This window comes from Cylas formicarius, unplaced genomic scaffold (genome assembly GCF_029955315.1).
Source record: "Cylas formicarius isolate icCylForm1 unplaced genomic scaffold, icCylForm1.1 PGA_scaffold_5__7_contigs__length_24384050, whole genome shotgun sequence".
Lineage (NCBI taxonomy): Eukaryota > Metazoa > Arthropoda > Insecta > Coleoptera > Brentidae > Cylas > Cylas formicarius.
The window spans coordinates 10,663,937-10,679,286 of NW_026844341.1; the positions used below are offsets into that span (position 1 = coordinate 10,663,937).

General features: G+C 37.4%; 1 protein-coding gene across 4 annotated transcripts in view; it reads left to right on the forward strand.

The window, feature by feature from the left end:
* LOC132702553 (lysine-specific demethylase 3B) overlaps nucleotides 1-15,350 on the forward strand; it is a 547,286-nt gene that overhangs the window by 475,298 nt on the left and 56,638 nt on the right. Inside the window, exon 1 of one of the 4 annotated variants that reach the window (XM_060671263.1) lies at nucleotides 12,076-12,276. The exons of the other annotated variants lie outside the window; for them this stretch is intronic. Coding sequence (XP_060527246.1) covers nucleotides 12,228-12,276 — 49 coding nt within the window. The 5' untranslated portion in view covers nucleotides 12,076-12,227. Of the gene's footprint in view, nucleotides 1-12,075; nucleotides 12,277-15,350 lie in introns of those variants that run through there. 4 annotated transcript variants of the gene reach the window in all.

The following is a 15,350-nucleotide window of genomic DNA, read 5'->3' on the forward strand; positions in this document are numbered from 1 at the left end:
CTGAAGACTGTAGTATTTCGAGGAGCTTTTTTATGTCGAACTATGTCACTCGCCTTTTCAAAATCAATGAAGCAAAGAAACACGTCTCAGTTATTGTCGCGAGCTCTTTGGATCAATCAATACTTGAATTCCAAATAATGCTTCTCTGGTAGTTAGACCATTTCTGAATTCCATTTGTGTTTTCCCGATATGTTCTTCTAGTTGAGGGTGTATTCTATTGGGATGAAGGTTGATGGAAGCCATTCTCTTGGCATGTTGCATGTTTGATATATTTTATTGAACAACTTTGTTAGGGCGTCTATGTGGTCTTCTTTCAGTTTTTTAAGAAGTTCTCCGACTCCATCGGGTCCTGACGCGGAACTTTATTTAGAAATACATATTTAATTTTACAGCAGATATGATTAAACAAGTCAACATTTCTTTCTTGTTATAGTATATTGACGTTATACAATTTTGTTATTGTAAAAAATATCTAGTCTGTTGGCATCTTCTAGTCAACTGGAGGGCACTTGCGAGAGCGCTTCAAAAACAATCAAGTATTACAGATATATCACTGTTCGACATTGTTGAAAAAACTAATACTAATTTATCTTGTATGTTTATTTTTCATATTTAAATTTATTTTATTGACATTCTACTAATATTTACTTACTTCCACAGGGGAAAAAGTTATATAAGAGTGCTATAATAAAAATTTGACTTTTAAAGATTGATAAGGTCAAAAATATATTCGGAACATCAACAACACTGCTCACACTAAAACTTTACTTATTCTTTAATTTTGTTCAATCCACGAACAAAGAAATTAAATAATAATAATACACAAAAGTCTTCATGACATGACTAAAATTATAAAAGAACAAATATAGGATCTAATAACTCCTTTTTATTAGCTATGAGGGATAAATAGATAATAAGATAAAAACTTTAGACCGTTTTTTAAGCAAATGAAAATATATTTAGGTATTGTGTAATACGTAAACTGTATTGATTCGGCAACACAAAAAATGTTTTTAAAAATATGTATAAATAATAAAACACAAAAACTAGTTGCTAGTTACCTCTAGAAAGTACTTACCACGTACGAGCTGTTAATGGTAATTGCATAACATTTTTGCATTTTTGATTTAGTCTCATATGTGAATATCATTTCTTATCACCAATGGATAATTAATCCAATTTAATAATTTATATAGAAAATTGAACGCTCTACAAAAATGGCCTATTATGCTTTTTCGATAAATCAAACCGTTTCAAAGATATTCGAGGTCAAAGATTGAAGAATTTAACTTTTTGTTCTGAATTTTGTTATGAAAAATAATTATGGTGAAATGTTTTATTCATGGAATTAGTAAATTTTGAGATTGGAGCTCTTTATTCAAGAAATATCAATAAATGCATTAATAGAAAAAGAATTCTGTTGCACCATATGAGACCAACTTTACTCCATGCTCTGCTGCGTCATTTACAACTTTTATTTGTTTGAAGTACTCATTTTCTTTATAACTGTCATCTGAAACCCACAATGCAATGTCAACATCAAGGAAATCATGTGCTAGGTCAAATATTTTGAACGAGTCAATGATTTTTGAGAAACGAACTCACTCAAATCCTTTTGAATAATCGAATTGATGTTCTTATGATCGATCTCAAATTTTTTAACACTATCATAACATTAATAAAACATTGGGGATAATATGTGGTTATTTATATGTGAGACTAAATCACAAAATGCAAAACTATAATGCGAATAGTGTTCCCATTAATATTAAGAGCTTATACGTGGTAAGTACTTTCTAGAGTTTTTTTTAACCCACCCTAGTAAATGTATTAAATAAATGAAATGCTCACATTACTGAATTATTGGTTGCATTTCACATTTTATTTCAGTTGCTACTTTTTCACGGATAAAGTACCGCACCAAGATAAAAAGTTTATATTTTAATTCCTCGAAAATGATAAATTATCAAAAGATAACACTCAATTATTTTTTACCGGTGTCATGATCAGCTAAAAATACTTGCAATCTTTTTTAAAAAATCAATTGTTAAATCAAAAATTTTAATATTTTTTGAATTTCTTATCGTGACCTTTGGCGTTTCGTGCAATCCATCAAAAAAATAAGGTCTATGTCCATCTTTTTCGTCAACAACTCATCTGAAATATCATCGACTCGACATCGACCATTTTTTCGTCTTATCTTTTTTTTGGTCGTTCTCTTTAAACCAATTCTGCTTCTTGTTTCTTGCGTTGAATAGTCTTTCTCAAAATTGTGCCAAAGAGCACATTCGATATCGCGATAGATGCACTTATGAAACCTTTGGTACCTTCACATAACCATGAAATTAAAATTAGCAACAATTGTGAACAAAAATTTTAATGGTTAGTCAAAAAGGTAGTTTTATCGTAAGCTTTAACTATTTTTAAGTCCTGTAAAACAATGTTTTTAATATAACTTACAAGATTGCATAAAAAATTACGGAAAATGAAAATCGCTGTAGATATAAGTATTAAACAGGTGGTTAAAGGAATCACTCCCTCTGGGCTGTACTCTATGGACTATCAGAGCTGCATGCAACCAAGAAAATGTTTTGAAACATATACTTTTTTTTAAATTCTTATTCGGTTTATCATATCGATCGTGGGTGGGGAAAGTCCGGAAAGGGACAGACATATTCGTCTAAAACTCAGGTGGCCGGCTGTTACGTAAGCACCGCTGTTATTTTCCGCAATTGCAGGGTTACGAAAATGGCTGGAACTTATTTCGATTCAAATGGATTTTAAGCTTTGTAGGTGACGACTGTACTGTACAAATTTATCGTAGGCCAGTGTGCATGGGCGAAATGAAACGGATATCACAGAATAAAAAACAAAAGCAAATGTAATAAAAAAAAACATTATCCCAATGTTATCGTTAAATTAATGTTCCGTTGTTATCAACTAATATTATTATTCTGCATGCATTGAATTTATTTATTACGGGTATTTATAAACCAGATTATAATTAGGTGTTATCAATCAATCACTGCGAGCTGTAATGGAATGACCACACATAAAAATTTAATATTGTTTGGTAATACGTCATGAGTCACAATAATTAAACTGACATTATCAGGAGGGAGCGGATTAAAACTTATAGTACCCTAGTAAGTACAAAAGCTTCGGATGTTAATGAAATTGCAATGGCCATATTTGTATGGTAATGATACAATTAGTAATAAGGGCTGTTACATATGTCTCTGACAGACTAGTTATCTATCAACATTTGTACTACTTTACAATAATTTTCTGCAGTTATCACACCATAGACTGAATTTTTCCTGTAGGATTTTGCCTTATTTAACTGATTGTTGAAAACGCAAAACAACTCCACTCCCAAATAGAGTAAAAGCTGTTGTGGCCTATAATTCTACATTATTTGCAGATATCTATTTTGTAATGGTTGTCAGCAAAAATGTAGACAAGGGGATACTTTTAATTACGTTGCGGTTAGTTTGCACACTGTTTAACGAAAACCGAGACAAACGTGTCCAACAATCGGATCCTCCATTTATTTGTTTGTGAAAAAAAAACTAAAACTGTAATGGAACTTGGCCATTTCTGTTAGAGGTCACACAAGGTCACGAGGTTTACATGCCGTTGCTTTATGCTTCCGAATTTTCAGTTAATAAAAATGGAAAGTTTCCCAATGATAAGGCAAACTATTCGAAATCCTACTACGCTGTAAACGCAGACGGCCGTGAAATTTGATAGTAGCAGCGCCTCCCATCAAAATGAAGTTTAAGTCGAAATAGACACACAAGACGGCGCTAGGGTTTTTTTGAATTCGATCACTGATTGACTCGATGGCCATACATACAGCCAAATCATAAGGACTTGTCACTTTCAATGGCCACAAACGCGGCGACGGAACAATGACCCGAGTAGACGCCGAATCTAGATTCGAGGTCAATTTCCAACAAGCCAACGCGTCAAATTGGTAGTAAGGTAAGCATTATTAATTCCATAGACCGAAAAACAAATATTAGTCATAGCAGGTGTACGTACTCGATTATATTTTCATTTAGCCGTTTTCTAAAGTAGATTTATGCCGTTTAATGGGCCCGCGCCACCATAACTAAAAAAACGACATCCGTCGACCGCGCAAAAAGAAGATAACGTCGCCGTTCCGCTCACAATAATCATCAAAAACGAAAATAAAGGATCCCCTCACTTGTTGCACGTTTTTGTTTAATCGACTTGGGTTATTTCTCTTCTTCGCTTCGCGTTTCCTCTCTGCCTGCTGCGACCGAGCGGCCTATTGACATTCGGCTAAGTTCGGGATAGCGCGATCGTCCGTTCGAACCCGAACCGAATTCAGTCTCTCCGCAGCCGTACGTGAGAGTGCTAGTGTCAATCCGCGTGAGAATTTCAAGGACATTCTCTTTCCACTGTTTGCCCATTAGCGTGAAACTTTTCCCATACGCAATTATTTTTATTGGATTACTCTGTGAATTGTGCAATACGTTTTTTTTTTGGATTATCAGTTGGATAAGTGCTACGAACCGGTAAGTTTAGCGGCGACGGCACAGCGAAAGGATTAAAATCGAACACGTCGATAATCACGGCCTACGTAGATGCATATTTAATTGATTTAGTGCGGCGAAGTGGTCTCGTTTGTAAATTGCGTGAAAGTGCATTTAAAGTTTGCCGATTTCTCAGCTCGTACTGAAGAAAAGGAACGGTGTCCTGTAGGGGGTCCGCTTTTCGGGCTACTAAATGCTTATCATGGTGTGGCGTGTAGGTGTCCCCGAAACGCCCCCTTTCCTGCGTTTCGTTTTGACTGTAAAACGCTTGTTGCCACGCGACGCTTGGGAGCGGTTTACTTTTTTTTTGTTTAATTATCAAATCGCTGAACGCGGAGTTATTAACGGCATGATCGGGGCCTCTCTTCGCATCGCATCATCCCGAAAAGATCGGTCGAGCAGTAAATTGTTTTTATCTCTGTCTTAATTCGATTCGTTCGTCCCCCCCCCCCCCCCCGGCGGTGTCCCTGGTCGCGGGTGCACCGTTGTGACGCTTGGCGGCGCCACCGGACGGCGATTGAAAACGAGGCAATGGCAGTCACTGACCCGGCTCGGAGCTGCCGCCCGGTGACTGCGAATATGAGCCATATTGGCCAACCCAGTGCTGGTTTTACGGCGTCGTTTACTGGGCAGCGTTGAGACACGAATCGTAAACGGCCGTAAACCGTAATTGTTTAGTAATAGTTGGAAATCTCGTACGTGGCGGTACTCCAATTTTTTCAAGGTCTTGGAAAGTGAACAATCGTATGAGGGGAAAATTCTGTTGGAATATCGAATCCCAGGTACGGATATTGTTTTCTTTTGTGACAGATGAAATGTTAATTTCGGTTGGTAACTGTATAACGTAATTCCCGCAAAAAAGCTAGCGGTAACGCAAAATTTTTATAAAAACTACCAGTTGTACAAATGCAGCGGGTGTTGCATAAGAAGGCGGCAACACTCTTATTACGTGACGTCGTCCGAAAACTATAAAAAGGGTTCCTACTCATTAAGCCGAGCTGCGCGGCGGCCATGTTTGCGTTTCGCGGCGTGAAAGTCCACGGTTCCGACATTTTTATAAGGAATTACGCCTCTTTTTAGATTACGAGACAAAAAAAACTAGTTTCCCACTTTTTCTTCAAACCCATTATACCAGTTTTATGTGCGGTTGCGTCGGGACAATTACTCGAACCAGCTGATCGGTCGGAAACCGGTCGCTCGAGTTTTTTTTTTGTAAACGTATTTGGTTGTTTATCGCCCGACAAAAGTTTTATTAATTATAATATTTTTATGGCCCGCGTTTAAGTATAAACGCATTAAATCGTTTCGAACCCGTCGGGAACCGATAAGCCAGTCAATAAACCGTGTAGTTTTGTCGACCTTCAAGTGACCTCTGGCCGTGAGTCTGTGGAATTCTCGCAAACAAATTACATCGCAATGTTATGATAATGGTTCGTTATTTACTTTGTGTCGGTTCATAATTTGTGCGGTTGTTTTTATCGCGTTGTCAGGATGTCGAAATGGTATCCAGTTGTCGGGAAAAACTTGTGCGTATTGTATCCCTTCCAGCTAATTAATGTGAAATTAATATTGCGTTTTGAATTGGTGAATTGGAATGGCTATACGTATTTATTTATTTAACAGGCATCAAACCCAACTAACAGGTAGTACAAAGTTTTACTTAAACCTGACATATTTAACTTAACCTAAGAGAAACATTAACTCTAATAAAAAAAAAGAGAATGGGAAAATACTTAAATTAATAGTTATAATAAGTTTTTTACCTTAGCAATAGATTGCGAAGAAAAGTCAAAATCGTGTCGTTGTACTTGAAGCATGTTGTGAAAATTTAAAATATTATTTCTTGGTGTGAACAGAAAGAATGTGTTATTTTGCCTAGAGTTAATAGGGGGAACTAGAAAATTTAGTTTATGTAATAGGTCAGTCGTAAGCATACATTTTTATTAAAGATGATAATAAGAAATTTTATTATGAATCTTTTTCCTACTTATGATGGTGGAAAATCATAACCTGCTTGCGCAAATTATAGCATATTTATAACGTTTTTTACAGCAATATTTGGTTCATTTTACAAAGGATTATTTTCTTTCAATAATATTTTTAGTATTATGTAGAATAGTCTCGAGCATCTGAGGCGGCCTCTGGCATCTTCTGGGCATAGTTTTTAAGTGGTTCTGCAGGAATTTTGCAACCTCTCTAGTTCACTGATGCTAAAGAGTTCCCAAGGATAAGGTTTGTATCTGGCGATTGGAATGGCCATTCAGCTACAGGTATGTTTTTCTCACTCAAATCGCAATGGCACCTCTTCTTCTGCATTGCGTATTATGACATCGGCCCGTTTCTCCCTGTACTGTCAGATAACTATGTTCACTCTTCGATGTTTAACATTAGGAATTTGGTACTTTGCCTTGAATCTTTCGCTGACGGGTCTTACATATTGATTCAAACAGAGAAAATTTGATTTCATCAATTCTGTCCAGCACAGCTAAGCTCGGACAAACTCCATTGGAACGTTTCTATAAAAAGCTTTATTCAACCTATATTGATCATGTTTGCCGCAACTAATAACCAAAAACGAACGATAAATAGATGAGGCTAATAAAAATCCAATCAACATAATCTCGGTTTACTTTGCGATAAGTTGGTGCTGAAACGATTTATTTATAACAAAGGTATTAATTTCGGATTTGGCGAGCTGTCGTTTGTATTTTGTGTAGTTTCATAACTAACTAAACACGGTTAATTCGCCTTGGTAGGTTTGGTGAAATAGAATTAGAATAACAAAATGTTGAAAAGTAAATGACACTGCGTTGTCCTGAAACCAGTCAAAATGAGATTTATTTCTTGATGGAGTATATTCCTTTGCTTGCTTCGTGCATGTCTCTAGGGCTAAAATGCATTTAATATCTCAGAATTTGGAAAGAAAGAAAAACTTACTAGTAGTTCTGCCTTGACAACAAAGGTTGGGTCCCTCTTTGAATACATATTCCCTTGGAGTTACGACTAATGGAATGACACCAGTTCTTTACTTCATTGGTGCCTCGGCTGTCTAGGATGTTCAGCAGTAGGAATATGTCGAAATACATATTTCTAGTAGTTTGTATCTATGACTGTTTTCTGAATATTTCAGCATTAAAATTTGCATATTGTGTCGCTTAGTTCTGCGACGCCACACGCAGCGGTGTCAGGCATAGACTCATAAAAATGTTTGTCAAACACTTGCCTCGTTTAAGGCGTTTAAAATAGATTTGTTTTAATTTATTTTTTCGACGCGTTAAAAATAGGTCGCGGGGTCAGTCAAGTTCGAATCGGAAGGCTGCAAAATAAAAAAAAAAAGCGCTTCAACGAAAGCCTTGGCAGACAGATAACGACATTGTTGCGTTTGTTTTTCGAGTCGAAATTTCGGTTTTATTGTTATCTCTGCCGCGATACGTTTAAATATAATAATAATGTGCGACCGTTATCTCGACATGAGATATCCCGAAGCGGGTGTTTACGCCTTCGGCATCAATTAATCGGGCGCTGCTTCAATTGATGACCTAATTGTTTGCTCAACGCGATTTTCTAATATAAAATTTGAGTTTTTATGGTATGGCGCATTTTTTGAATAATCATTGATTCTATTTCGAGGTTAATTGTTTATAGTGTGTATTAAAAGTTGGCATTGTTTCGTCATATGTCATATGTTCAATTATGCCAATATATTGGGTTGTTCGGAAAGTCATTTCGTTTTTTTTTTTGGGAACATGAAAGACAGTTTTCGTATAATGAATAAATATTTTATTAAATTATATATTGGCCATTCTGGTCCAACACCTTTTGTCATCTTTCTGGCAGTAACATAATTCCCCTCTCATAAAAGTTTTGATCCTTGCTGGCAAAAAACTGGTTCAGGTGGTTTTTGACATCTTCATTTGAGGTAAAGGTTTTGCCATCCAAAAAATTTTGCAGGGACCGGAACAAATAGTAGTCGGAAGGCGCCAGATCTGGAGAATATGGTGGATGTTGCAGTACGTCCCATTCAAGCTGTAAAAGTTTTTGGCGAGTGACCAAACTTGTGTGAGGTCTCGCATTATCCTGGTGGAACACTACACCCTTCCTGTTGATTAATTCGGGCCTCTTCTCTTTAAGTGAATCATTCAATTTGTCCAGTTGATGACAATAGACTTCTGAATTAATCGTTGTATTGTCCGGCAAAAGCTCAAAAAAAAAAACGATTCCTTTGACATCCCACCAAACGGAGAGCATCACCTTTTTTTGGTGAATGTTGGCTTTTGACACGCTTTGAGCCGGTTCATCTTTTCAGCTCCATGACCTCTTGCGTTTAACATTGTTGTATACAACCCATTTTTCGTCCCCAGTAATAATCCGCTTCAAAAATGGATCATTTTCTTGACGTTTGAGGAGCGAATCACACATGTCAACGCGACGACACAAATTTCGCTCCGTAAGGACATGGGGCACCCACACATCGAGCTTCGAGGTTAAGCCCATGCCTTTCAAATGGACATAAACAGTCGAATTCGACAAATTTAATCTCTCACTGATCTCTCATGTGGTTATTCGCCGATTTGCATCAACTAATGCCTTTATCGCATCTTTGTCAGCTTCGACCGGCCTTCCAGACCGTGGTGCATCTTCGACATCAAAATTGCCGGATCGAAATTTTGCAAACCAGTTCTGGCACTGGCGAACTGTTAACACGCCTTCTCCATACACATCCGTCAATTTTTTTCTCGCTTGGACAGCATTTTTACCTTTTCTGAAGTAAAAAAGTAAAATATGACGAAAATGCTGCTTATTGCTCTCCATATTTAAAAGGGCACCAACCAAAAACTACTGCGTAGAATTAATAGAACTTTTTCACACACAAGCCTTGCAATATCAGCTCTCAAGACATGTAATGGTTATGCGGCTTAAGTGTGAAGTTGGTTTCGAAAAAACGTAATTAAGTCCTCTGACGGGAAAAAACGAAATGACTTTCTGAACAACCTTATATTTCGAGGTTAATTGTTTATAGTGTGTATTAAAAGTTTGCATTGTTTCGTCATATGTCATATGTTCAATTATGCCAATATACTTTTCTAATGTCTTCTTTGCCATCATTCAGTCATTTGGGAGATTGTCGCTCCACCTTTTCCTAGGTCTTCCAAGGCTCCTTCGACATGATATTATCTACCCCGCACACTCGCCTAATATCTTCACTTCTTTTCCTATCCATGAGTGTTTTTCCGCGGTCTCCTCTAATATTTTTGTTTTCGAGGTCTCGGGTCGGGTTTCTGCTGCAAAGGTGATTCTAATAGCGGTAATAGATCTAATAGCAGTTTTATATATCCGGGCTTTTGCTCGAGTTCGAATTATTAAGTTTATTTCGCCAGATGGTATCGTTCAAGTATGCTAGTGCCCTAGACGCTCTTGTAGCTTGGTTCCTTACTTCTGTCTCAACGTCTCCGTATCCAGATATTTCAATTCCTAAATATTTGAATTTCACCACAAAATGTTCGTCAAACACTTGCCCCGTTTAAGGCGTTTAAAATAGATTTGTTTTAATTTATTTTTATATGATCGGTGACTAACCATATTAAATTGTTTGGTTGTTTTATTGAACTGGCACAGAAAGAAGTTTAAGATCATCTTCGTTCTTTGCTCCTATTTTCCATTTTGTATCCTTTTAGTTTGCGAACTTGTTTTATTATTTCATACATTATGATGTTAAAAGGTCCCCTTGCCGAATGCCATTACTTGCAGGTATTTGTTGAGCTAGTTCGCCATTTATTTTTGTTTGTATGTTATTTTCCCTGATCTAAAGCCCTCTTGTTCGTCTGCTAGCGTGATATATTCATTAATTTTGTTCGTTATTATCTTCGTAGTTAACTGAATAAGAGAATCATAACGCTAGTTCGCCATTCATCTGGTATTCTGTGTTGGGAGAAAATCTTCTTGATTAAAGCTGTTAACCGTTGGTTAAGCTTTTCACCTCCGTACTTAAGTAGCTCGTTTATGATGTTATCACGACCTTGTCTCTTTATGTTCTTTAAGTTTTGGGGTGCCGTTACTTATATCTTTCTTTTCTATATCAATCTTATCACTTGTCATTATATCTGGTGTATTTGCCTCCCTCCAAATATTTCATCCAAGAATCCCTTTTCCATATGTTTTGTATTAATGAATTCATTTGTTTCTGTTCGCTCTTTTTTTTGGACTTTAAAAAGCAAAATGGAAAATGACTGTGGGTCGAGACTTGGTCGTCGATGCTTACAGTAAATAAATGTCTTACTAAAGTGGGAATTATTTTTAGATTCCAAATGGTCGCAAGTCATTTTTCTGTAAAACGCTTGTTGCCACGCGACGCTTGGGAGCGGTTTACTTTTTTTTTGTTTAATTATCAAATCGCTGAACGCGGAGTTATTAACGGCATGATCGGGGCCTCTCTTCGCATCGCATCATCCCGAAAAGATCGGTCGAGCAGTAAATTGTTTTTATCTCTGTCTTAATTCGATTCGTTCGTCCCCCCCCCCCCCCCCCGGCGGTGTCCCTGGTCGCGGGTGCACCGTTGTGACGCTTGGCGGCGCCACCGGACGGCGATTGAAAACGAGGCAATGGCAGTCACTGACCCGGCTCGGAGCTGCCGCCCGGTGACTGCGAATATGAGCCATATTGGCCAACCCAGTGCTGGTTTTACGGCGTCGTTTACTGGGCAGCGTTGAGACACGAATCGTAAACGGCCGTAAACCGTAATTGTTTAGTAATAGTTGGAAATCTCGTACGTGGCGGTACTCCAATTTTTTCAAGGTCTTGGAAAGTGAACAATCGTATGAGGGGAAAATTCTGTTGGAATATCGAATCCCAGGTACGGATATTGTTTTCTTTTGTGACAGATGAAATGTTAATTTCGGTTGGTAACTGTATAACGTAATTCCCGCAAAAAAGCTAGCGGTAACGCAAAATTTTTATAAAAACTACCAGTTGTACAAATGCAGCGGGTGTTGCATAAGAAGGCGGCAACACTCTTATTACGTGACGTCGTCCGAAAACTATAAAAAGGGTTCCTACTCATTAAGCCGAGCTGCGCGGCGGCCATGTTTGCGTTTCGCGGCGTGAAAGTCCACGGTTCCGACATTTTTATAAGGAATTACGCCTCTTTTTAGATTACGAGACAAAAAAAACTAGTTTCCCACTTTTTCTTCAAACCCATTATACCAGTTTTATGTGCGGTTGCGTCGGGACAATTACTCGAACCAGCTGATCGGTCGGAAACCGGTCGCTCGAGTTTTTTTTTTGTAAACGTATTTGGTTGTTTATCGCCCGACAAAAGTTTTATTAATTATAATATTTTTATGGCCCGCGTTTAAGTATAAACGCATTAAATCGTTTCGAACCCGTCGGGAACCGATAAGCCAGTCAATAAACCGTGTAGTTTTGTCGACCTTCAAGTGACCTCTGGCCGTGAGTCTGTGGAATTCTCGCAAACAAATTACATCGCAATGTTATGATAATGGTTCGTTATTTACTTTGTGTCGGTTCATAATTTGTGCGGTTGTTTTTATCGCGTTGTCAGGATGTCGAAATGGTATCCAGTTGTCGGGAAAAACTTGTGCGTATTGTATCCCTTCCAGCTAATTAATGTGAAATTAATATTGCGTTTTGAATTGGTGAATTGGAATGGCTATACGTATTTATTTATTTAACAGGCATCAAACCCAACTAACAGGTAGTACAAAGTTTTACTTAAACCTGACATATTTAACTTAACCTAAGAGAAACATTAACTCTAATAAAAAAAAAGAGAATGGGAAAATACTTAAATTAATAGTTATAATAAGTTTTTTACCTTAGCAATAGATTGCGAAGAAAAGTCAAAATCGTGTCGTTGTACTTGAAGCATGTTGTGAAAATTTAAAATATTATTTCTTGGTGTGAACAGAAAGAATGTGTTATTTTGCCTAGAGTTAATAGGGGGAACTAGAAAATTTAGTTTATGTAATAGGTCAGTCGTAAGCATACATTTTTATTAAAGATGATAATAAGAAATTTTATTATGAATCTTTTTCCTACTTATGATGGTGGAAAATCATAACCTGCTTGCGCAAATTATAGCATATTTATAACGTTTTTTACAGCAATATTTGGTTCATTTTACAAAGGATTATTTTCTTTCAATAATATTTTTAGTATTATGTAGAATAGTCTCGAGCATCTGAGGCGGCCTCTGGCATCTTCTGGGCATAGTTTTTAAGTGGTTCTGCAGGAATTTTGCAACCTCTCTAGTTCACTGATGCTAAAGAGTTCCCAAGGATAAGGTTTGTATCTGGCGATTGGAATGGCCATTCAGCTACAGGTATGTTTTTCTCACTCAAATCGCAATGGCACCTCTTCTTCTGCATTGCGTATTATGACATCGGCCCGTTTCTCCCTGTACTGTCAGATAACTATGTTCACTCTTCGATGTTTAACATTAGGAATTTGGTACTTTGCCTTGAATCTTTCGCTGACGGGTCTTACATATTGATTCAAACAGAGAAAATTTGATTTCATCAATTCTGTCCAGCACAGCTAAGCTCGGACAAACTCCATTGGAACGTTTCTATAAAAAGCTTTATTCAACCTATATTGATCATGTTTGCCGCAACTAATAACCAAAAACGAACGATAAATAGATGAGGCTAATAAAAATCCAATCAACATAATCTCGGTTTACTTTGCGATAAGTTGGTGCTGAAACGATTTATTTATAACAAAGGTATTAATTTCGGATTTGGCGAGCTGTCGTTTGTATTTTGTGTAGTTTCATAACTAACTAAACACGGTTAATTCGCCTTGGTAGGTTTGGTGAAATAGAATTAGAATAACAAAATGTTGAAAAGTAAATGACACTGCGTTGTCCTGAAACCAGTCAAAATGAGATTTATTTCTTGATGGAGTATATTCCTTTGCTTGCTTCGTGCATGTCTCTAGGGCTAAAATGCATTTAATATCTCAGAATTTGGAAAGAAAGAAAAACTTACTAGTAGTTCTGCCTTGACAACAAAGGTTGGGTCCCTCTTTGAATACATATTCCCTTGGAGTTACGACTAATGGAATGACACCAGTTCTTTACTTCATTGGTGCCTCGGCTGTCTAGGATGTTCAGCAGTAGGAATATGTCGAAATACATATTTCTAGTAGTTTGTATCTATGACTGTTTTCTGAATATTTCAGCATTAAAATTTGCATATTGTGTCGCTTAGTTCTGCGACGCCACACGCAGCGGTGTCAGGCATAGACTCATAAAAATGTTTGTCAAACACTTGCCTCGTTTAAGGCGTTTAAAATAGATTTGTTTTAATTTATTTTTTCGACGCGTTAAAAATAGGTCGCGGGGTCAGTCAAGTTCGAATCGGAAGGCTGCAAAATAAAAAAAAAAAGCGCTTCAACGAAAGCCTTGGCAGACAGATAACGACATTGTTGCGTTTGTTTTTCGAGTCGAAATTTCGGTTTTATTGTTATCTCTGCCGCGATACGTTTAAATATAATAATAATGTGCGACCGTTATCTCGACATGAGATATCCCGAAGCGGGTGTTTACGCCTTCGGCATCAATTAATCGGGCGCTGCTTCAATTGATGACCTAATTGTTTGCTCAACGCGATTTTCTAATATAAAATTTGAGTTTTTATGGTATGGCGCATTTTTTGAATAATCATTGATTCTATTTCGAGGTTAATTGTTTATAGTGTGTATTAAAAGTTGGCATTGTTTCGTCATATGTCATATGTTCAATTATGCCAATATATTGGGTTGTTCGGAAAGTCATTTCGTTTTTTTTTTTGGGAACATGAAAGACAGTTTTCGTATAATGAATAAATATTTTATTAAATTATATATTGGCCATTCTGGTCCAACACCTTTTGTCATCTTTCTGGCAGTAACATAATTCCCCTCTCATAAAAGTTTTGATCCTTGCTGGCAAAAAACTGGTTCAGGTGGTTTTTGACATCTTCATTTGAGGTAAAGGTTTTGCCATCCAAAAAATTTTGCAGGGACCGGAACAAATAGTAGTCGGAAGGCGCCAGATCTGGAGAATATGGTGGATGTTGCAGTACGTCCCATTCAAGCTGTAAAAGTTTTTGGCGAGTGACCAAACTTGTGTGAGGTCTCGCATTATCCTGGTGGAACACTACACCCTTCCTGTTGATTAATTCGGGCCTCTTCTCTTTAAGTGAATCATTCAATTTGTCCAGTTGATGACAATAGACTTCTGAATTAATCGTTGTATTGTCCGGCAAAAGCTCAAAAAAAAAAACGATTCCTTTGACATCCCACCAAACGGAGAGCATCACCTTTTTTTGGTGAATGTTGGCTTTTGACACGCTTTGAGCCGGTTCATCTTTTCAGCTCCATGACCTCTTGCGTTTAACATTGTTGTATACAACCCATTTTTCGTCCCCAGTAATAATCCGCTTCAAAAATGGATCATTTTCTTGACGTTTGAGGAGCGAATCACACATGTCAACGCGACGACACAAATTTCGCTCCGTAAGGACATGGGGCACCCACACATCGAGCTTCGAGGTTAAGCCCATGCCTTTCAAATGGACATAAACAGTCGAATTCGACAAATTTAATCTCTCACTGATCTCTCATGTGGTTATTCGCCGATTTGCATCAACTAATGCCTTTATCGCATCTTTGTCAGCTTCGACCGGCCTTCCAGACCGTGGTGCATCTTCGACATCAAAATTGCCGGATCGAAATTTTGCAAACCAGTTCTGGCACTGGCGAACTGTTAACACGCCTTCTCCATAC